Raw genomic sequence first — 22,305 nt, forward strand, 5'->3', positions numbered from 1 at the left:
GGCCATTGGTCTCAGAGCAGCAGAGAAAGAAAACTTACATTAGCATATTAATGATCAGACATTTTCCAATTTAATAGCAGTGCTATTTTAGTATTATTTACACACTATTGAAGTATTTTTTAATATTTTTAATTAAAATTTATATGGTTTCATTTTAAATTTAGTTTACATTTTAGTAATCTTGTTATGTGCTATGTTGCCGGATACATTTAATTGAAAAAAAGTTTTAGTTAGCAATAACAACACTGTTTAATAGAAACTTAAATATTGCAAATGACGAAAAATAACTTTTTAAAAAGTTTTAATTATTTACAAAAAAAAAAAAGGTCACATGTGTATTTACTTACATTTGAAAAGTTGGAAATACAAAAAGTCATAAAAATAGTGTTAAAAACAACAGCAGCCTAGATATTCAATATTAAGACCACTGATGGCAGCAGCGCAAAGAGGAAATCACAAATCCGAAGTGTTAACAATACAAAGTGTGAAACTTGATAAAATGTCAAACCACAGGCACCTTATATACATAGCGAGCATATTATTTACAATAAAACACATTTTCGTATTAAAAACATGATAAACATTAGTTTAAACAGTTACCCTGCCTGTTCTCGACTGCGTCACTGGTCAGTACTGCAGTTTGATTAAGTATCTTTGCACTCTTGGCTAAATTTGGACTTAAAAGATCCTCCACATGGACATGTGTGGCTTATAAACCTTCGGGGAGCCGTCTTTGAGTCGAAACGTCCTGTTATGACCCAATATTTTCCTTTAAAGACATATCGTCCTTTTGTTTTGTTTACAAATGTTATGTTTCAAATCTACACGCCAGATTAAACACAATAAACACTTCTGGAGGATGAAATACCATGACTTCGGTCCATCTATAAAAGACATAAATAAATACTCCGCGAACTGCGTATAAAATTTTGACAGATATATTACACCATGTGAAAGGAAAGACCTTCAGATGTTTGTAATTTCAGATCTATAAGACCTACGGATGCACAGAGTGACATTCGCACACTCTTTGGAGTGCAGTACATGAAACGGCCCCAAAGGGGCCACAGAACGCTCCAAACTGGAGTAAGGCAAGGTGCGAAACATTAGAATGTCAATGAACCCTTCTGGAAATGTGTGATAACATCCCATTCGGGCATGAAAACCGGCCACGGTGCGGACGGCCGCTCCAAATCTGATTTGTGAAGTGGTTGATGTTGAAAATGGTGTAGTGGAAACTGTGATACGGAATTTCGTTCCTCCTAAGTTGCACCTGAAACGCCTTTAAAATGATTTACATTGGGGGAAATTCAGTTTGTGCACAAGTGATAACACCTGGAAAAATGCACCCCAGTGAAAACAAAAACTCCGTCCTGTCTGGAAACGTGGGGTTATTGACATCTTCAAGTATCTCCAGGGAGTGACATTTAGAACAACATCTGCTCTGGTCTGAGACAAATATGTTCATATGGATGAACACCACAGTTTCTTCTAATTGCTTTAATTTCCTCATTTATCCATCCATCTGTCCTTGATTTTTTTAGTTAACTCACCAGCCACAACAATCTCCAACCAAAAAAAAAAAAAAGTTCAAAAGTTGTAATTTCCTCCATTTGTTGGTTAAAAAAAATAGAATAATGTCTGATGTCTGATTTTTGCAGTTTGTTTGCGAGAACATCAGATATTCTTGTCTTGCAACTTTTTTCCGTACCAGTGGTTTTCATTTAATCTTAAAAAAAAAAAAAAAAAAAACTCTGGCATCCATGTTTTTTGTACATCAACCGTACAGCAACCATGGTCTTCACGTTGTAGATGCTAAAAACCATAACGCGCCATGAGTGTATTATCCCCACATTGGAAAACATAACAGTCTAGTAACTTATTTCCATGTCCGAATAGTATTTGAAGACCTTGCGGATCCATTCAGAGTAGAAGGCCACGTTGACGAAGACAGCGGGACGCCTGGCGACGGCGCACCCACGACCGTTGATGCTCACACCCACTATGACCTTGCTTTCTCCTTCCTGGCACACCAATGGGCCACCGTAGTCTTTCTGTAAGATGTGAATAGAGAAGAGTAGAGGTCACAATCACAGAATAAACACCATCCTCTGAAACGACACTCCTCAAAGATCAGGATCTGACTCGTACCTCACAAACACCCTGGTCTCTCTTGCCTCCAGCACAGATTTTGGTCTCTGTGATTGGCAGAATACCTTTGTGGCTCTGGGAACACCTTTTGTTGCTGACTATCGGAAGCCCCACCATTTTCAGACTGCCCTCATGCCCCGTGCCTAAAAGAGAGGCCAAAGAGACAGTTTCTTTAATAGAAATGTGATGGTCTGGAAAGTTTGCATGCGATTTCAATTACCTTCTTTTATTTGGCTTTATGTGTCTAAATAACTCAACACGGGTTTGGAAAAATGGGTTAAATATCAGCTAAGAATGTTTAATTTGTTCAAGTGTGTATTTCAATGATGCTGAGTCACATTCAATATTTATTTGTGCATCTTGCTCTTTGTCCACAAGATACAAACACGAATAAATGATCATTGTGATTATTAAGACCATCTGAATGCATTCTAGAGCTGTGTTTTGAAGTACATACCAAATACCAAATAAAACAGATCAGGCGTTTTCAGATGTTAAATATAGTCATACTTTAGTTTAGGGTTAGGGTTTATATATATAGTTATCAAATTTAATGATATTCATTTAGCATAAAATACATATTAGGACAGTTTTGAGGTAGGCAGGAGCAAATAGAATAGAATATACCACAGTACAATAAAATAGAGTTGAATAGAATGGAATCAGCAAAGAATAATTAACAATGGAGCAATGCACCTTGAATATGAATCATTTCCTCAGTCTCAATTATTTTGCATATAACAACTAGAGGAACATGTCATAGTTATCTAAAAGGCATTTTTAATGTTTCCAAACCCCAAAACAAACTGGAAAACCAATAATTAAACGATGTTGCTGCATAGAAAAGAATAGAATAGAACAGAATAGTACCTTTAGTGTCTCCCCAGCCATACATGAGGCAGTAGGTGGCTTCTGCGACGGCACACCCTGCGACAGGAAGCTGCACAGTTCGCACATGCTCAGAGAGAGGGGCAGGCCTGGGCATAAGACTATGAGTTACCATAAGGATGGCTGGGTGGATGAGAAGATGAATGGGCAGATGGATAAATGCACTTACGTTGTGAGTTTGAGCAGGGCCAAGTTGGATCCCTCGGGCCCGCAGACCACATGTGCGATCCGGAGATCCTGCGTGTCGGCGGACGCGTTGAGATGAAGAAGCCCCACCTGCACGGTGTACTCCGAGAGGTCAGGAACGCTGAGGAACGTACGAGCATATACGTCAAACATAGAAGTTTCATGACAACTAAAGTATGCAACTAAAGTATCCGCGTAGAACGGTGATAAGTCTTCTGGAAATATATAATCTGGATTGCAGACGCAGCAGAGCAGTCTTTCTACAAGCATGAGATATGTATGTTGCCGAGCGTCCCTGGTAAGCTCATCTCCAGTTCTGATCGAGGCGCAGAGGTCACCTCGAGCGTCCAGCCCGGTTCTGTGTCTTCATGCTAAGCACAAGATAGCTGAACCCACCAGGGAGCGGATCTGGGGGAATGTAGAGATGATCTGAAAGCCAGACACGCTCACTCGCGTTCTCGTTCTCCTTCTGTCCCCTTTTCCTCCCTCAAACTAAACAGAGCCAGCAGGTTTTCACTCAAGTGTCACTGTAGCAGATCCACAGGCGTATATCATGCAGCCGAGCGATGAGTCTAAACAGATGCGCCGCTGACAAGAGCAGAGAACCATCAGTCACAGTCCGAGCGGATCTGTCACTACTCTCTCCGAAACCGGAAACTCGGGATCCGCACGTCTCGTAGAAAACATCAACTGACAGATGGGAACACAAGGCCGGGACAGGCTAGTGTCTTGCACGCTCAAGGAGAAGGGAAACTCAAATGTGGTTTGCATTGACAAGAGAGAAGAGGAGTTGAGATGGATTACCAGGTGGAGAAGCACTGTTGATCGGTCAGAACCCAATCCTCTCTGATGAGTGAACCTCCACACCAGTGTCTGTTCCTGCGGGAGGAGAACCAATCAGAATGTGCCGTTAGGGCTGCAGGAATTACCATCCCTCATGCGATACACGTTATGTCATGTTGCAGTTTTTCTACATTTTCTAGATACTAGAATCCATTCTATTAGCCAAAAAAGAAAAGAAAAAAGATTCAAATGATAAATAATATTTCATTCGTACAGAGAGTCTGGCCTCTCTCCATTGACAAGCGTTAACTTCCTTGAAGGCGGGTACTCTGTAGAAGTTTAAAACTATTGGATCTGCCATAACCAATCGCTAACGTTTGGTCGTGACGTATGACGACTCAAACTAGCGCACGACCTCAACGTCATCGTTCTCAGCCATGAGCTCTGTTCGCTGATTGGACCGGTAAAAAATTGACCAGAGAAAACCCAAGAATATACCGCAATCCCAGACGTAGTACTGAAGGAAAATGAAAATTGAGCGGAAGTACGTAGGAGGGAGGAGCCAGGCTACCATCCTTTAAACATAAATTCAGCATGTACAATACAAATAAGCATATTTAGAATATATATTTTTTTAATTCTATGTGTTGATTCTCATTCATTCTCATACTCACCGCAATATTGTACATTGTAAAAGGTTGTTACCTGCAATTGTCACCTTAAAGAGCTATTTTTACCTGATTTAACCCATAAAAATCAGCTGTGTTGGTATAAATTAATGTATTTAAGTTCATTGACATTACATCATATTTTTGGTTTGAATAAAACCAGTTAATTTAGATGTTAGATGTAGTACTTTATTCCTACTTAATTCCTACTATTTATCTACCACAGATTTATCTGCATAATTTGTTCTAAATTACGTAGATGAATGTAGGTTGAATTAGATTAAAATAATACTTTATACTGATCAAATAGGAAATGTGTACCGTTTTTGAATGCTGACCACCCAGCTTCCATCCTCTGCTCGCTGCACCTGCATCCCCCCAACAATCCGGGTGGTTTTGTGTATAAAACAAGATGGTTTCGTTCCTCCACCTGTTGAGAGGGAAAGCAGGAACCGTCAGAGAAGACTTCATGAAAGAAGATAATACATTTAATTATATATAGATCTTACATATTGGATATGCAGTGCACAGTATCATAGGTTCTAAAGTGGTTTAGCTGCAGGACCCATATTTTACACTGGACATAACAGCAAAACTACAAAGGCCCAATCATATGCAAATGTAATAACAGGCTGACCAAAAAAGAAATGGATAATTATGTAAATCTTGTAAAAACAAATACAATTAATCGTAGTCGGTGCAAATCAATATGACACTTGTGGATATGGCTTCGTTTAGTGCATAAATGTTTGATTATTTTTTGCTTCTATTTATTATTTGCATTTAGCACAGTTTTTTTTTCTTTGGTGCCTGTGATCACAGCGACCCATGGGTTTTCTTTTTATTATCTGCTAAGAAATTTGCTATGAACTTACTCTTTTGATGGTCATCAGCTAACATTGATTTGCCTGGATAAAAAAAAAAAACAGGAACAAAATATTATAATGAAACATTTGACATGTGGACATTACCCACTGTAAACATAATTCAGATAAACGCACAACCTCAATAAAAACTTTTCATCAATTGAAATAGTGATGTTACTGAAACCTAAAAAAGTATCTAATGTAATTTGGATAAACCTAAACACAATCATGGAACTATCCTCAGAATGTGTTTCTTATAATAATGATGAATGCCTACACAAACACCATCTCGTTCATCAACATGCAGCAGCAGACCATCACAGACGTGTCCGAATGCAACACAATTATAAAAATCCAGCTGCAGTGACACAGCTGCATGGGCACAGAGATGAAGAGGATTGCATCTGTCTGGCATTACAGTGTGACGTCTCGTCCAAAGAGACAAAAACCACAGACACAAACTCTGTACATAACATCCGTAAGTCTTTGCAAGCTACAAATAATGACAAAACACCCCTGCCGAGTGGGCCAGAGACAGAGACCCTGTCTGTCATCATAACCAGAGCTGTGTGCTATTCAGAATTCAACTCCAAATCAATTAAGAATTAATCCAAATCAGTTTCTGTATTTGAATTGAGGCTGTAGAATGTTGAATAGCAAGAGACGGATTTGATTGTAGAACATTTTAATGCATTTCAAATAAATAATATAACTAACTGCTCTAAGTATAGTTTTCAACTAGAAAAGGATAAAGTCCAGACAGAAAGATAGAACAATAGATAGAACAAAACAGATAGATCGATAGATAGATAGATAGATAGATAGATAGATAGATAGATAGATAGATAGATAGATAGATAGACATATAGACAGACAGACAGGCAGACAGACAGAGATAGACAGACAGATAGATAGATAGATAGATAGACACAGATAGATAGATAGACAGACAGACAGACAGACAGACAGACAGACAGACAGACAGACAGACAGACAGACAGACAGACAGACAGACAGATAGATAGATAGATAGATAGATAGATAGATAGATAGATAGATAGATAGATAGATAGATAGATAGATAGATAGATAGATAGACATATAGACAGACAGAAAGACAGACAGACAGACAGACACAGACACAGACGGACGGACAGACAGATAGACACAGATAGACAGACAGATAGACAGATAGATAGATAGATACAGATAGATAGATAGATAGATAGATAGATAGATAGATAGATAGATAGATAGATAGATAGATAGATAGATAGATAGATAGATAGATAGATAGATAGATAGATAGATAGATGATGGATGGATGGATGGATGGATGGATGGATGGATGGATGGATGGATGGATGCAGGCATACAGACAGACAGACAGACAGACGGATGGATGGATGGATGGATGCAGACAGACAGACAGACAGACAGACAGATGGATGGATGCAGACAGACAGACAGACAGACAGACAGACCGACAGACAGACGGATGGATAGATGCAGACAGACAGACAGACAGACGGATGGATGGATAGATGCAGACAGACAGACAGACAGACGGATGGATGGATAGATGCAGACAGACAGACAGACAGACAGACTCACAGCGCTCCAGTCCACAGTAGTCCCAGGGAATGGAGGAGTTGGATGTGTAGCACCACGGCCCGTGCTTATCTCGGTCTGGATTCCTGCACAAGTTCAACTCTAAGCCCGCGCTGGCCTCCGCTGACCGCGTGTCTCTCCTTCACACACATAAAAACAAAGAACAGGAAATCAGCTACTCGGTTCAGAGAAACAGGCCAGCACTAGAGGGATGGAAATGTTGACTCGTATGTCGCTGTGTGACAAGATGTTCAAAGAAGGAATCATATTCATATCCCCCCTCCAGCGACCATAAAAGTATGAAAGTATGAACTCAGAACAGTCACTGCAGCTCTGCGTATTACACCACCTGTCCTCATGGCTACACACAATCCAGCCCGAAACTGCATGCCAAGCGTCTTCTACAGAGTTGACTTACAAAGAAAATAAATCCTAGAGTGAGACAGACAGCCCTCCGATCGCAGGGGCCGAAAACCCAGAATGAAAAATGTGTAGGAAACAGAGAGTGATAAAGTGGAGAGGTAATTTTTCGTCCCCGGTGACCGCTGAACAAGCCAACGTTGAGTTTTCTCAGAGACAACCTTTCGACCCCGTGTGAGGCAGACTCACTGGCTGGACGCCATTTGAAGAAGCTGATTGGCTTTGATCTGCCCGTGTTTTGAGAGCGGGGGACAGCACTTCCTGGGGTCGGAGGTCACTCCTGCAACATGTCCATCTGTCTGTGCCATTTTGGCTTTTAAAATTCCTGTAAATTAAGTGATGTTAACAGCTTAGCCCGAGCTGAGGGACTACAGGACGCTGAGCGAGTTGCTTTATGGGGCATTTGTCTCCCGAAGAACAGTGTGTGGTATTTTCTGTCCTCGGTGTATCAGTGATGAATATGAGCGGCCCGGCTCTCCCTCTTCTGTTTGTTATCACTGCCTCGGTCCTCTTTCAATGTTGTAATACTGCCTGATAACCGCCTTTCAAAACAAACTCAACATCAGTGCTAATATATGATTTCAGCAAGGAAAACTGGTTCCAAGAGTCAACAGGAACCCATGAGAGAGCAAAAGTGCAAAAAAGCTCGAAATATTTCAAAACCGAGTGAGATGCCTCACTGACTACATAGACAACTGCCTTCTAAGACAGCATCCTAACTAGAATGGAACCTAGTAAGTGACAGATTTGGATTGCTCTACATAGTCAAGTGTCATATAAATAGGGCGACACGCCAAGCCTTCATAAAAGAATTAACGGCAACGAAAGCTGATCGTGTTGTCGGCTCTGCGCTCGAACACACCAAAAGGACTTAAGTCGACTGTCAACTAGCATGTGCGTTCTGCACCTGCATGTAAGGAAATAACTGTCCATATCAACAGGTATCAATACTCTTCATCCTTCAAAAAGGGAAACCTAAACTAGGACTGCAGATATGCAAATCGTGAACAAAGCAGCGTTTATTTGCTGTATTATTTTGAAAATCAATCATGCCGATCACTTTCTTCATTCCAGGCTGCTCATGTTGTTGGAAATATTCACATATTGAATGAAAATTAGAACAGCCTTCTGTCTTTTTGACTTCTTTGCTTGCCATCATCCATTTTGTTATTTTTCCGCACGCACTGACTCGTTCGCTAAGCTGAACAGCCAATCAGAGTTCTCGATTCAACATGGTCAATCGGCCAAAAAGAAAAAAACATAACACATTGCAAAAACTGGGCCGGCCGATGCTCAAAAAAGCACCAAAAACTGATTTGAATACAGGCAATGCAGAACCTACACAATACTCGGTTTAAAATATCTAATACGATTTTGGGTAAAATACACAGATTTTAAATAATAGAGTAATTATTTTAAGTTATTTTTATTTGATTATTTAATATTGAGCATTGGATAAAATGTAAGAACATTTATATTACACTCATTTGTGAGCTATTTGGATCTTTTTATAAATCTGCGACCACTCATTAATGCAGAATATGTCTTTGTGCGGTTTAATATTTACAGACAATAGTCCATATCGCAATTTTGGTTAAGTGCACAGCCCTACTTTTGATTTATTCGTCTAAAATTGGCCAAATTCAGTGTTATTCAAAGTTATACAGTCAATTTAATTTTTATGACTGGGTTCCGTGGTTCCGGCAGCATTTTAATTTAAATTTTCTGTCTCCAAAACTCATGCCATTGGTTGATCACTCAAACCCAGCAATGTTGAAAAAAAAGAAAAGAAAAAAAAAAAGCCACACAGCAGCTTTAAATTGTTTCAGTGATTTCATGGAAACATGTACCTGAATGTGTGGTCGGACCACAGCCCACAAGGAATCCCCGATCTTGTTTTCGACAAATTGCCACGGTAACTCTCCCCGTTGTCTTCATAACATTCTAGGACACAGATCAAACACACATAAAGATAACATAAACAGCGTTAACTCGCCTAAACACATGCATGTACAGTACCTTCAGTAAAAGCCATGCTTATTCAAAGCTCCATGTTTAGATTATTTATGGATTTACTGATTGTATCCATGCTGTCATGAAGTAAGCATGTTTGAAATAGCATTTTACTAGTGGGGGAGGGCCGATTTCACGTCAGGGACCACTTTACAATTGGTGGTTGGCAAACAAGTAGGGGAAAAAAACTTTTTGTCTGTGCCAAGATCTGACTGAAGTTTTGAGTGAATCCAGAGAGGCATTGCTCTGTCTCTCTGACCTGAAACCTCAAAGGGACTCTTCTGGTGAGAAATGTGTCTTTTGAAACACATTGCTGGAACACACATAAAAAAAAAAAGAGATTATTCTAACAGGATTTTGAAACTACACGATTTGCGCAGAAGAAATCTTTTTCTTTTAGGAGCGCTTGGTGTGACACAGACGAATGGGAATGTGAGGGTACCCAGAACAAAACCGCACTGGAGCTGGTGCCAGATCTTTACAGGCAGTCTCCAAACGTCCGTGATGGCGCCTCTGTGCAAAACATCTTTGTCTTTCATCATTAAAATTCTTGTAAATTATGATGAGCTAAGCGTTTTGGAACAACACAATTCATTATGTGGCTAATATGGTTCACGATGCTTAGCCATGCGGTGCAGTACAAGTGTGAGAGTGTGTGTAAGCGTGTAAGAAGTGTGTGTGTGTGTGTGTGTGTGTGTGTGTGTGTGTGTGTGTGTGTGCGCGTGTGCGCGTGTGCGCGCGTGCGTGCGCGTGCGTGCGCGTGCGTGCGTGCGTGTGTGTGTGTGTGTGCTTACCTGTGCTGTCAGAGCTCTCTGCCTCACATCTTGGGATGTTGGAACAGAAAGCTTTGCGTACTTTAGGGTCTGTGGTGAAACACCAGGGAATCTCAGAGCCATCAGGGTTTCTGCAATAGTTCCCCCTGAGATCCCTGAATGGGACACACACACACAATTTTTTTTGTAAAATCATATTTGCATTTTTATGCATCTTTTTCAGAATGATTTAGTACCGGCCAGATGTGAACAAACCCCTAAATCCTTTAAATGTTTACAATATGTTTGCAATGCTTTTGCTGGCAATATAACATTGAGCAACATTGTGTATATTGCGATGATTCTAATGCGCTTTTTATTTGGTTGTTAAGTTTTCTAGTGCGTCATTAAACTAGTAACCCGCTAGTATGAGAACATTAAAGCACAAAAGTTTTTGATTTATAAAGAGTGTTAGAGTGTGTTTTATGCATTTCCGTAAATCAGTTCAAACTGTCAATGAATCAATTCAAAACTCTGATTCAAAAGATTCAAATGATTTTTTCAAATGAAAAATCATTCTTGCTTTCATTCATTAACAAAAACCTCGTGGAAAACATGTCTTTAGATTTTTTGTTGTATTTTACTGTATTTAATTAAATATTTTGAATCTATTTGGTTACAGTTGCTATTTGGTGACAATAAAGGTTCCTCTGACTGAAAAAAACCCTACCCTTTTAAAATATCCAAGTATATTATGAATATCAACAAAAGATATATCATAGTATATATTTTCAATTGGCAAACACCACTCATATTTTCTTCAAAAAGTGTTAAGTAGATCTGATAATGATAATTAGTGATAAAAAACATTAGTGTAGAATGACTCACTTGCATTTATAGTTGTGTGGTGTGTATGAATGGTTGTGAGGAAATAGGGCGTCCCAGCGTTGACAGGTCACACCTGCAGGGGTCACACTGACTGTACCCCTGTAGCCCTCTCCCTGACCCCGAAAGCAAGAGGTGGTCACCTCCACTTCCACATCATTATCTGAGTCTGAAACAGAGAAAGGGAGAGGGAATGTCAGGAATTCAGAGCATCAGCATTTGAAAAATGTTTCCACTGGAAAGATGCCACGGACGAAATACAGGAGTAACCACGAGATTTACAATAAGCCAGTGCACCTGTACACAATTCCTGAGCCAAACTAAATAACACACACACGCAACTATATGTGATAGGAAAGGGGTTTCTTCCACATGCATTACAAACTTTTACCTTGAATTAAATTCAACAATATAATGTAATATAATATTTAGTCAGACACAAAATGAAGATGTTTAGATCACAGCATAACACAACACAAAGCTAAAACCCCAAAGCATGTACGTTTTATAGAAAGAAAGATGAAGAAAAGTGAACAGACCACACACACTGATGTTACAGTATTCCCATGTTGTGCTTTTGTCCATTGTGTAACACCATGGACGCACGTCATTATTGGGATTGCGGCAGTAGTTGTCATCCAGGCCTTTACCTGCATGCCTATAAATACAGATGCAGAAGAACGAGTAAATCGCACAGTTGAGTGTGTATATGTGTGTGCGAGTACATGTGAATGGGTACCTGTGAGGCTGGTAGGTGTGTTTATGAGGTTTCTGTGAGTCCCATCTCTGGCACTCTTTCCCACTCTCTGTGTGATCCATGGGCCCCCTGTATGTTTCCCCATTACACCTCATGCACTCCACTACAAACACACAGAAACACACAGCTATTACAAACACCAAATGCACGCAGATGATGCGACAGACACAAACACACTCGCATACTGTACTCTCATATCGCAAATAACACATATATTTTAGTATAGATGAGGTCATCTCTAACCGTCTGCACATTGGGGCAGCCCACATGCCTGGTGCCGAGTCTCAGTGAGTTCAGTGAAGCACCAGGGTCCACTTGGATCATTGTCCGGGTTTCGGCAAAAGTTCTGACGCAGGTCAAACCGTTTGTGTCTGGCAGGCTTGAAACTGATAAATAAATATATAGATAAAGGGAGAGGGAAAACAGAGTTAAAAATTCAGTTAATGTGATCATCCAGCTCAAATTGACTTTTGTCCAGTCCTACTCTGAGGACTGGCACTGTCCTGCCAAGTTTAGCTCCAACCCTAATTAACCCTAGTTTCTGCCTACAGTTTTTCAAATACCATGTACTTTCCCCAAATACTATATAGTAGGGAAGTATTTGATTTCGTACACAGAAAAGGTCTTTAGGATTACCCCAAACTTCCAAGCTAATTGAGTAAATCAGCTCAATCAGCCTAAAAGGTCAACTTAAACAAGTATGAATTTCTAGTTAGTGCTAGTTTGGTGCTGGTTCACCTTGAGACCTGGCATAGCCATGTTGTTCATCAACAAAACTTAGCAGGTGGTTGATCATGGACGATTGACCTAGTCAAGAAGCCTGTAGGTCTTTCAGCAGAGAGGTCCACACCAGGATAGTCTACATTCTCAAAACAGGTTGACCAAGATGGTCAAACACAGGGGTGTCCAGAAGTTAGCTCCAACCTTCATTAAATACACCTAGACCAGTTGATCAAGGACTTTGAGATGAATAGAGGATTCCAAACGGGAAGGTTGGAGCTAAACTCCACAGGCCCTCTGAAATGACCCTCCAGGAGCAGGATTGGACACCCCTGGTCTACCAGGTCCCACAACCCTATATACAGGATAAACCGTATGGAAGATGGATGGATGGTCCTCCACATGTTTCTCTGGAGGGCGGAAGCTCAAACCCTGAAGCCCCCTACCTGAATTTGTAAGTAACTCTTAAGACCTTGATTAGCTTGCTAAGGTGTCTTTGATTAGGGTTGAAGCTAAATTCTTGAGGGCCAGATTTGAGGAACCCTGGTCTACTACATTGACCTGAATATCACCTAAGCCAGTCTGGACCAGCTAACAACCATAAATGACCAGCTTCAACCATGTAAAACCAGCATATTATATCACAACAGATGCTATCTGAATCTAAGTGTACCTAAACAATGAATTGATCTGGAAAACTCTTAAAATCAAATCCAGTACTAGACCTTCAATTTAAGTTAAAATAACACCAGATTAGGACACCATCTAAACAAAAGCCATGCAGCACAGATGACTTGCTTAAATAACTGGGTTACGAAAGGCGTGTGGTGCTGGAATGGACCGAGTTCCTGCATCTGGATCTTGTGGCTGGTTCCACATGAGACCTGATATTTCTACAGCTAATGATGTTGTGCTAACAGATGTTAGCCAGCTATTCTTCTCTGGCTTCCAACAGATGCTCTCGCACACTGAATGCAGTCCGAACAGAAACATTAAACTTTCTTTAATCACACTTACAACACCTGGAGGTCATATGAGTCGGAAATGGGCAATTTATTTGGAAACTCTCCATTTGTGTACATACAAAAGGTTTTCATCTCAACAAAGTGAGGTTTCCTGGCAGCAAGTCGGCTCTGGAACCAGCACTGGCACCTTCTTGGTAGAAAAGGGGCTTGCATGTTTTTGTCTTCTTAGAGTAGATTTACTTGGTTCTCATCACATTCTTTCTGATCATTTTCTGCTGTCTCCCCCGTTTAGCTTGGCCAAATGTATGGGGCAGGTGGACACATTGTGCTGGTGGATAGATTGAGAAGCTTGGGTCTGAGAGGAAAAAGATCTTATCACATGGAAAAAGGTTCGAAGGGAATCGAAGTCGGAAAGTACAGTTATCCATGGGGAGGGAGAGGATCTGGATTAGCATCTGTGCACTAGTCTCAAATGCTGCTCATATTTTAATGTGTCTGCGGCTTTGTGAGCTCAGCTGGAGGGCAGACAGAACATGACTTCAGTCCATAAATCCTCCTTCTCTCGTTCCTTTTCTATCTTTCTTTCATTCTCTCACCTCTAAAATCTTTATACAGCTTGTAAGCAGTGTAGCTCTTAGAGCTAATAACATCTTGGCTAACAAGGACCTGGCAACAATTGACCACATTAACCAGAATGGCTTGTGTTCGCGCAGTCAAGGCATCACTCCGAATAGTCCCACTTCACTTTACTGTTGTGAGAAAGATGACTCTCAAACGACCAGGCCTGAAAGCAATCTCATCTGCAGTCTAGACTAATCAGTGATTGTTGGCAGACGGCACACTGACGGCAATTAACGGCTAACGGCTAAGTCTGCGCTAGGAACAGTGAGGAGTATTGCGAAAATTGCTAGCTGTCAGAGACCATATGAAACCTGCAAATGACAAGCTTACTGAGAGAATGGGTTACAGAGGAATGAGCGGTTTAAAAGACAGATGCAAGAATTGACTATGAATAGCGTTGTTTATTAGCTTTAGCTATTTACTCAGCGTGTACAAAAGGTAGATACAGTTTACACAAAGTGTAACAGAACTTAAACGCTATTTATACTGAGTGTAAATAGTTTTAGATAATGTTTGCACACAGTGTAAAACACAATAATTAGCATCTTGTTTATGAGTGCGAGTAGTGATAGGTGCTATACACAAAGTGATATGCTATTTATACTAAGGTAAATTGTTTGCGTTTTATTTGAATGCACCGGCTCCATTGTAATAAAACAATTCACTAAGGAACCAAGAGGCGTCACAATGTGGCATGTCGGTGTCTTGCAAGATCCTGTTTCTCCCTAAAGCATTTCTATTGGCTGAGACAATTATTTAGTGGAACTTTTTCAGTGCCTGACTCATTTAAATAATTAAAAAAACATGATAGTGCATCGTAAAAATGCCATTCACTTACAATTAGCCTTATTTGGATATAAATGAGGTCTATTTGCACAGAAAATAATCCACCTGAGCACATTGAAGTGAACTGTTTAGGAAATTCATCCCAGAGAGTCAAAAAAAAAAAAAGAGAGAGTGACTTTTTACTTGTGCTCATGTGGGATGGACATATTCCAGGATTGACACGTAATTCCAGTCTTTGTGAACGACCTTCTCCCCTTGTAGTTGACACCTGACCCAATGATGCACTCCCTCACATAGTCTGTGGAAAACATACGGCACACAGATATTCATATAATCTGATATGATGAACGTTGTTTACAGATTACACATTTCACTGACATCCTGAAGTGATTTAAGTCTCCAAACAAGAGTTTTACTGACGACCACGGCATAAATCTAAATTTTCAACTCCAGCTTTTGCTGAAAGCATAAACATACGGCGTCTTGTTACCGTCAACAGTCATGCTTTCTTATACTCTGTTTGCTGCCAAATCTCTTAAGCATGTGTTGTTTACAATGACAGAGGGGATTTTATACATAGGAGTGATTTTACACTTCGAGCCAGCGATCTAAACAAACATGACTGGCATTTGCGCAGTTTTACAACCAAATATTTCCAAGAAAGCGTCAGAAGAAGTAAAAGTAAAAGGTCAAGTGAGTGAACTTCTTCGAAACGGAATTCAAAATATTTACCTTTCTTCTCGAAAAGGTCACAATTGGGTTTTCGCTCTCTCTTTGCACCTTCGGAAAAACGATCGAAGGGAAGCAAGTGACATTTCCTGTTTATCTGGTCAAAGTAGAATGCCCTGTAAGGAAGCAATGAGATTTGTTGGACAATTGTCGGGTCGGAGAACCACCACGATCAGATGAAGTTCTCACATGAGCTTTCTGAATCAATAGTTCAACAAAAAATTGTTTTAATTATGTCCACATTTACTCACCTCCATGATGTTCCAAACCTAAAAAATAAGATATTCTGAAGAATGTTTCCCATTGACTTTAATTGTATGGCCAAAAACATTCTTCAAAATATCTTCTTTTCCCTAGTGAAAAATAAATGTACTAAACTGTATTTGAAATACATTTATTTTATGCTAAGTATACTACAAATACATTTACATATTTATGTACTTAAAATAAATAAATACCCACAATTTTTTGTTTTGGTCCTAAATTGGTATACTTAGAGTCTACTAACTTTGTACTTCAGTTATCTGGAAATAGTGCTGAGGTCCAACTATATATATATATATATATTTGATTGAGCTAAAGTGGAACTATTGCAAGTATACTTTAGGGACACTTTAAATATATTCCATTTAAAGACTGATATTATACAGAGATCATACTGTCCTTACTAATAGTGAAATTAAAACATATTTTAGGCTTAATATTAAGAAATGTGCATTATGCAATAAAGAAGTACTCCAAATAAAGTTACATTATAATACGTGTCAAAATGTCAGTAAATATGTGAATGGATTTGTAGTATACTTGTAGTATACTTAGTATTTATTTATTTTCCCACTAGGGTTGTGTTACAAAGAAAAACGAAACGACATGAGTAAATGATGACAGAATTTTCATTTTTTGGTTGAACTACCCCTTTAAACTTGTGTGTCTGTGTGATTACATGTGCATGTGTCACCTGCAGGACTTCTTGCTCTTGCTGCATTTGCGTGCACAGTCATCCAGCGAGAGGTTTCTAATTCGAGGAGATGCTGGACAGTCTGTACAAAGCAGCCGGCTGTTTTCACTTTTCTGATACCTCTGCAATGTCTGTTTTCTGCACTCTGAACAAAAGGGACAAGGAGATTAAGCCCAAACACACACGCAGGTACTTAACACGCACACACGTGCATGTACACTCGTAACCTCATACATGTGAGAGCTGTCACACACATTATCAGAAGGGTCATTCTCAGGAACAATATCCCATTTGTAAAAAATTTGTGTCTCAGTGAATTAAAACTTATTTAATTTGACAGATTTTCCACTCTTTAGTGTGTAATGAAAATAACTTTTGTATTACAAATTCATTTTCATTTAACATTTTCCACTCTTTAGTGTGTAATGAAAAGGTTGTTAAATATATATATTTTTTAAATGCTTGTTTTGTCATGTGACCTGTTTTTAAAATGACCCATTGAAATATTTTACAATATACACTGCAATTCAAAAGTTTGGGGTCGGTAAGATTTTGTAAAAAAAATTTAGTCTCTTATGCTCACCAAGGCTATATTCATTAGATACAACTGTAATATTGTTTTAATTCAGCATCATAGTCATGTCACATGATCCTTCAAAAATCATTCTAATACTCTGATTTGCTGCTGGTTATTTTGTGTGTGTTTTTTGAAGATTCTTTGGTGTCTAAAAGTTTCTTTAAAGCTACACTGTGTGGGAATTACTCCCATCTAGCGGTGAAATTGTATACGACTACCAATTGAATATTACTTTATAGCCCCTCCCATTCCGAGGGCGTTTTAACTCCTACGGTGGCCGTATTATTTCAAATCTGCCGGCAGTCGCGAGTAATCTCCCCCTCGCATTCGGTGTCACTGAGTGTAAAAACGCGAAAGGCGAAGCTTGAATTTCCAGGTATGTCCCTCTTTGGCTAATGTATTTCCAAGATGGAGGCGCAACATGGCTCGCTCGTATGTATTATAAATGGCAGATTCAACACTTACGGGAATACTTGATTAGTTGGTAGAAGTAATTACATTAATGAGCACATATGTTTTTGGCTAAGAATCAACTTAAATTACACAGTGTAGCTTTAATGAACAAAAGTAAGCAGAGTAAACATACATAGACTCATCAGCATTTACATTCTTTAACATGAGTAAAATCAGGTTTCTGTTTGCTATTTTATGACTGTTTGCTATTTATTTCTTCTGCCGAAATGAATGAGAGGCCAGTGAAAGGGGCCCAGAGACTCTCACTTACACACACGTGTCACGATTCACTGCACTGTGGTGGTCCGAGGATATTTCCAAAGTCAGCTTACATACATGTGCTAAGCTCACATGGTAACTCCCACACTAAAACATACATAATCTTTCTGCTGTCTCCAGGTCCAACATCTTCCTTACACGGTCTTTATTTGCTGATCTGCACTCTTAAAAGCAATAGTTCACCCAAAACTTACAACTACATCTCTTTTGTCTCTTATTGTCTCATAAAAGCTAGTCTATACAACTCATGCAGGGACATTATTCACTGAAAATCTTCCTATCCAGGGAGTCCATGAAGCCAAAATGGACAATTCTTGTTTTATGGAGCATGGCAGTATTTATTATACTTGATTTGATTTATAAAAAATAAAACAAAAATCATGTGCCCCTCATAGTCTCAAAATAATTTCCCCTCCCTATTGCAGCGATGGCTCTTCTGTGATGATGACGTGTTTTCTGGCCCGAGAGTGGCACAACCTGTCACTCACATGACATCACAGCAATAACAAACCAGAACGATCCAATCAATTCCCCACGGACAAAGCCCATTCCCGCTCTACATTTTTTTCTTGTGCGAGAACTGCACCCGGATACGTCTCAATAGGAAAGAAAAGACAACTTCTGTTCAATGCCGTATTTAACTGGAGCACTTGCAGTTTTGCGGACTTGTGATTGTCGTCTTGTCCACATGCTTGTGATGTCAACAAGAGTGTCGGATTTTCATGTTTCATAAGTGTGCTGACAGTAATCCATAAGGCCAGCATCTGGGACAGAATATTGACTCAATATGCAGTCTGTTCTTCACACAAATCTATCGAATGACTTGGTAAAAAGTCGTATGGACTAATTTTATGACAGTTTTATGGCCCTTTCTTTTTTTTTTTTTGTCCTTTTTGAGGCTTGACAGGCATGCTCACTTCATTTTGGATGAACTATCCCGTTTAAAGGCTGATAACAGAACTGTATATACTCTCCCATAGGCTGTTATCTCACTCGACGACAGCGTGAACTCTTCTGTGCAGTAGCCTTGGGCCCGGTGCCCTGATTATCAAAAACCTGTTGAAAAAAATCAGGGGTGAAAGGTAACACCCCTCAGTTTGATCCAGGCACGCGTCGTGCTGCACATCTCTTACCGAACTTACCATTTTGGTGAGAACGCATTATTAATGTTTGGGCCGCATCTGAACACATCTGGATTTCATCAGGCAGCTCTTCAAACATTGATCTTTTCCTTCAGCGCCCCAATTAGACTCCTTTAAATTCCTCTTTCTGGCCTGTCGGGGGCATCTTTATCTCCCAGCATGCTTATTAGATTTGGCTAAATCGCTTCCTTAAATAACAACGGGATGATGGTAGCAATGAGGATGGGCATCAGTGAAACATCAGCATTAATGGTTTCAGTCTGACTCGCTAATGTCCTTTCCTTTCCTAGAGCTTCAGTGAAAGTTTGAAGAACCTCTCGCTCTGTTTACGCAGCACATCTGGTCTGGTGAATATTTGCAATGCTGAAATATGGGAGAAACGGCTCTGTCCAGATGTTGCACAGCACGTCGATAACGCCGCTAGAGTCCATTCACCCCATATGTGCGTTTGCCCATTGCTGGAAATGTGCACTTTGGGAAGGGTCTGATGCTTTACTGTCGCGCATCTAATGATGCATGTCACTGTTATTGAGCATCAGTTTCTTCAGTGGAACAGGACTGAAAGTAGCGTATGTTGGCGCTTTTATACACTTTTTACAGTTTCAGGCCCCATGAAAATGATACTGCAGAAAAGTGTCTTGCTAAAAGACTCAATGGTGATATCGTGTGGGGTTTGAACCTACAACCTACTGTTCCAACACAGAACTTTGACCATTAGGCCACACCAGCCCATATCCTCTGCACTACGTGATGCATGCAACATCTCCAGGCTTCCGTTCATGAGACTGAAACATGAGGAAGGGTCAATGGGTTTGTGTAAAATCCAAACTAAATATACACTATTGTAAATGCGGACAGTTTGAAAACGGTGGCCCCCTATTAAAAGCCCCCTTGATTGTTTATTCCCCCTTAATTGCATTTTTAGTTTTCTATACCCCAAAAAAGCTGGGAGAAAAACTTATTTTATTAAATGGAATTTCAAATTGATTTAAACTCACATGAACCCTTCAGGCACTCCACAACCATAGTTTTTACCATATACTAAAAAACAAAACAAAACAAAAAAATCATCTTTATAATAATATCTTGCATTTCCACTTGTTTGTATGAGTTAGAGTTTTAACTCAAGTTTCTTCATCAGTAAAGTGCATTACAGCTGCAGGTTGTAACTCTGGCACTTTGTAGCAATTAAGCTTCATTCATAGATAATAAAGTTTAATTAAAAGAGTGAGAGTTTACAGTGTAGTTTAGTTTGTCATTAATATGAGATTTCAGAATTTCATTTCGTTTAACTTCTTGTCGGGACACTGATGGCTTAGTTTTACACTACACTAAAAACAGTGGCTGTCTTAAATTTTTAAGTAGCCTACAATCAACTTAGATGTTTAAGTCATTTCAACTTAAATTACATTAAACTGGCTTAATAATGAGTTGAATCTTGTATAACCTATAAAAAAGTTTTATTTTGAAGAGTGAAAGTAATGTAAAAAACATATGTTGTCATAACTTATTGATCATGTCATTTTCTGGTATTTGGTCACCATGGTAATGTTTGCAAGGAAAACATAGCTAATAGCACAACCAGTCTTAAATATTAAACATACACGAAAAAAATAAAATAATCCAATATCCCCAGAATCACGTTATACCCGCATATAAAACAGCCTACAGCACATTACTTTTTCTAAGACAACACAAAATAGTTATGGATCCATAATTTGATTAACTTTTTTTAGATGCATGAACGTTTTATCGACTTCACATTGCTCAAAGGCAATCTAACAGTGGCATCTTTGCACTGTGATCAACACAATTTAAAACACGATCAGTTAATCGATAACGCTCTTCACGTGGTCATGTGGTCACTCACCCGCATCCAGGGACAGTAAGACACACAGAAGAGTTTGATAAATCCACATTATGTCCATTTTCATATTGCTCGGTTTGATATTCCAGGAATTGGGATGGAGAGTTTATAAGGTCCGAGCTGGTGCTGGTGCTGCTGCTGGTGTGAGTGATGAACAGGAACAGATCGCAGCGATATTGCGCTCTCTCTCACTCACTCTCTCTCTCTCACGCACGCGCCGCGGACGTCAGCGTTTATTGGGGAGTTTAATCTGAAATTTGGAAGTGGATGTGGGATTGATCAGAACACGGATGAATGCATCATTTCCTAAAACTCTGACTGATAACCACATTAGAGACATGCAGATAAGGCTAGTCTTGAATGCTGCTGACCTTTAAAGTGTGATTGTTTTGTGGAGCTTGCAATTAGAATCTGTTTATTATTAGCCTATGTGTAAGATAGGCATCATATGATAATAGCAAATAACACACAGTTATGAATAAGGCACCAATAAATAATAATTCAACACACCAAAATATAAATGTACAATTTAAATAAAACCTGCATGAGCAACATATGGAGTTGTGTTTGATTATGTTTACACAATGTTATTAAAGGAATTGTTCACTACCAAATACTTTTTTATTTACTCAGAATACTCTGTCGTTCTAAAACTGAATTACTTTGGAACACAAAAGGAGAAATTCTGAAAAAATTGGCAGGTCGGTCTTTTGCAATGATGACTGAGCTTTTAAGCTTAAAAATAGACTCAACAGCTCCATAAAAGTATCATAATTTGGTCAGTGCATTGCTAAAAAATGCTGGGTTGTTTCAACCCAATTTTGGGTAAAATATGGACAAACCCAAACGTTGGGTTAAAAATGTAATTGAAAAATTTTACCCAACGGCTGGGTTTGTCCATATTTTACCCAAAATTGGGTTGAAACAACCCAGCATTTTTTAGAGAAGTTGACAGAATAATTTGGACTGTTTTTCCGTATTTAGAATCAATAAATAATAGAATAAAAATAATAGAAGCAATATAGTACAAAAATGTGTAAACATAAATGGGTTTTAGTGGTCAATCATCTTTGTTAATCACACATCAGAGCTCATTTAGTAAATCAGTCGTTCATATCTAGCCTTAATGGAACTTTATAGAGCATAAGACATAAGACAACAGCAGAGATGAACATACTAAAATTTAAATCTACCATGTCGGGGAAGTTTTAAGCAACTGACCTTTCTA

At 39.2% G+C, this 22,305-nt stretch overlaps 1 protein-coding gene across 2 annotated transcripts; it reads right to left on the minus strand.

Annotated features, from left to right (window-relative positions):
- Window positions 1-291: 291 nt before the first annotated feature.
- Window positions 292-21,226, minus strand: hgfa (hepatocyte growth factor a). Of its 2 annotated transcripts, none has more exons than XM_079623761.1 (18): window positions 21,081-21,226; window positions 16,760-16,904; window positions 15,805-15,917; window positions 15,256-15,370; window positions 12,224-12,366; window positions 11,963-12,083; window positions 11,763-11,881; window positions 11,227-11,392; window positions 10,381-10,514; window positions 9,424-9,517; window positions 7,157-7,293; window positions 5,552-5,584; window positions 4,998-5,106; window positions 4,030-4,104; window positions 3,209-3,346; window positions 3,022-3,128; window positions 2,152-2,294; window positions 292-2,054 (listed from the first exon to the last, which is right to left on the minus strand). In XM_079623761.1, the coding sequence occupies exons 1-18, from the start codon at window positions 21,142-21,144 to the stop codon at window positions 1,872-1,874; spliced, it is 2,139 nt and encodes a 712-aa protein (XP_079479887.1). In that variant the 5' UTR covers window positions 21,145-21,226; the 3' UTR covers window positions 292-1,871. The 2 variants fall into 2 exon arrangements, with proteins under 2 accessions (XP_079479887.1, XP_079479886.1); XM_079623760.1 differs by having other exon boundaries at window positions 3,022-3,140.
- Between the last annotated feature and the right edge of the window lie 1,079 nt (window positions 21,227-22,305).

This window comes from Phoxinus phoxinus (genome assembly GCF_949152265.1).
Source record: "Phoxinus phoxinus genome assembly, chromosome: 9".
NCBI classification, from domain to species: Eukaryota; Metazoa; Chordata; class Actinopteri; order Cypriniformes; family Leuciscidae; genus Phoxinus; species Phoxinus phoxinus.

What these genes read in the sequence shown, in the direction of transcription:
- hgfa (XM_079623760.1), bottom strand. Translation starts at nt 21,144, where the DNA reads ATGAAAATGGACATAATGTGGATTTATCAAACTCTTCTGTGTGTCTTA. An exon ending in TCCATCCCACATGAGCACAA is followed by an intron (nt 12,367 to 15,255) that starts GTAAAAAGTCAC and finishes TTTATTTATCAG; the next exon opens with TTTCAAGCCTGCCAGACACA. An exon ending in CTGTAACATCAGTGTGTGTG is followed by an intron (nt 11,393 to 11,762) that starts GTCTGTTCACTT and finishes TCTCTGTTTCAG; the next exon opens with ACTCAGATAATGATGTGGAA.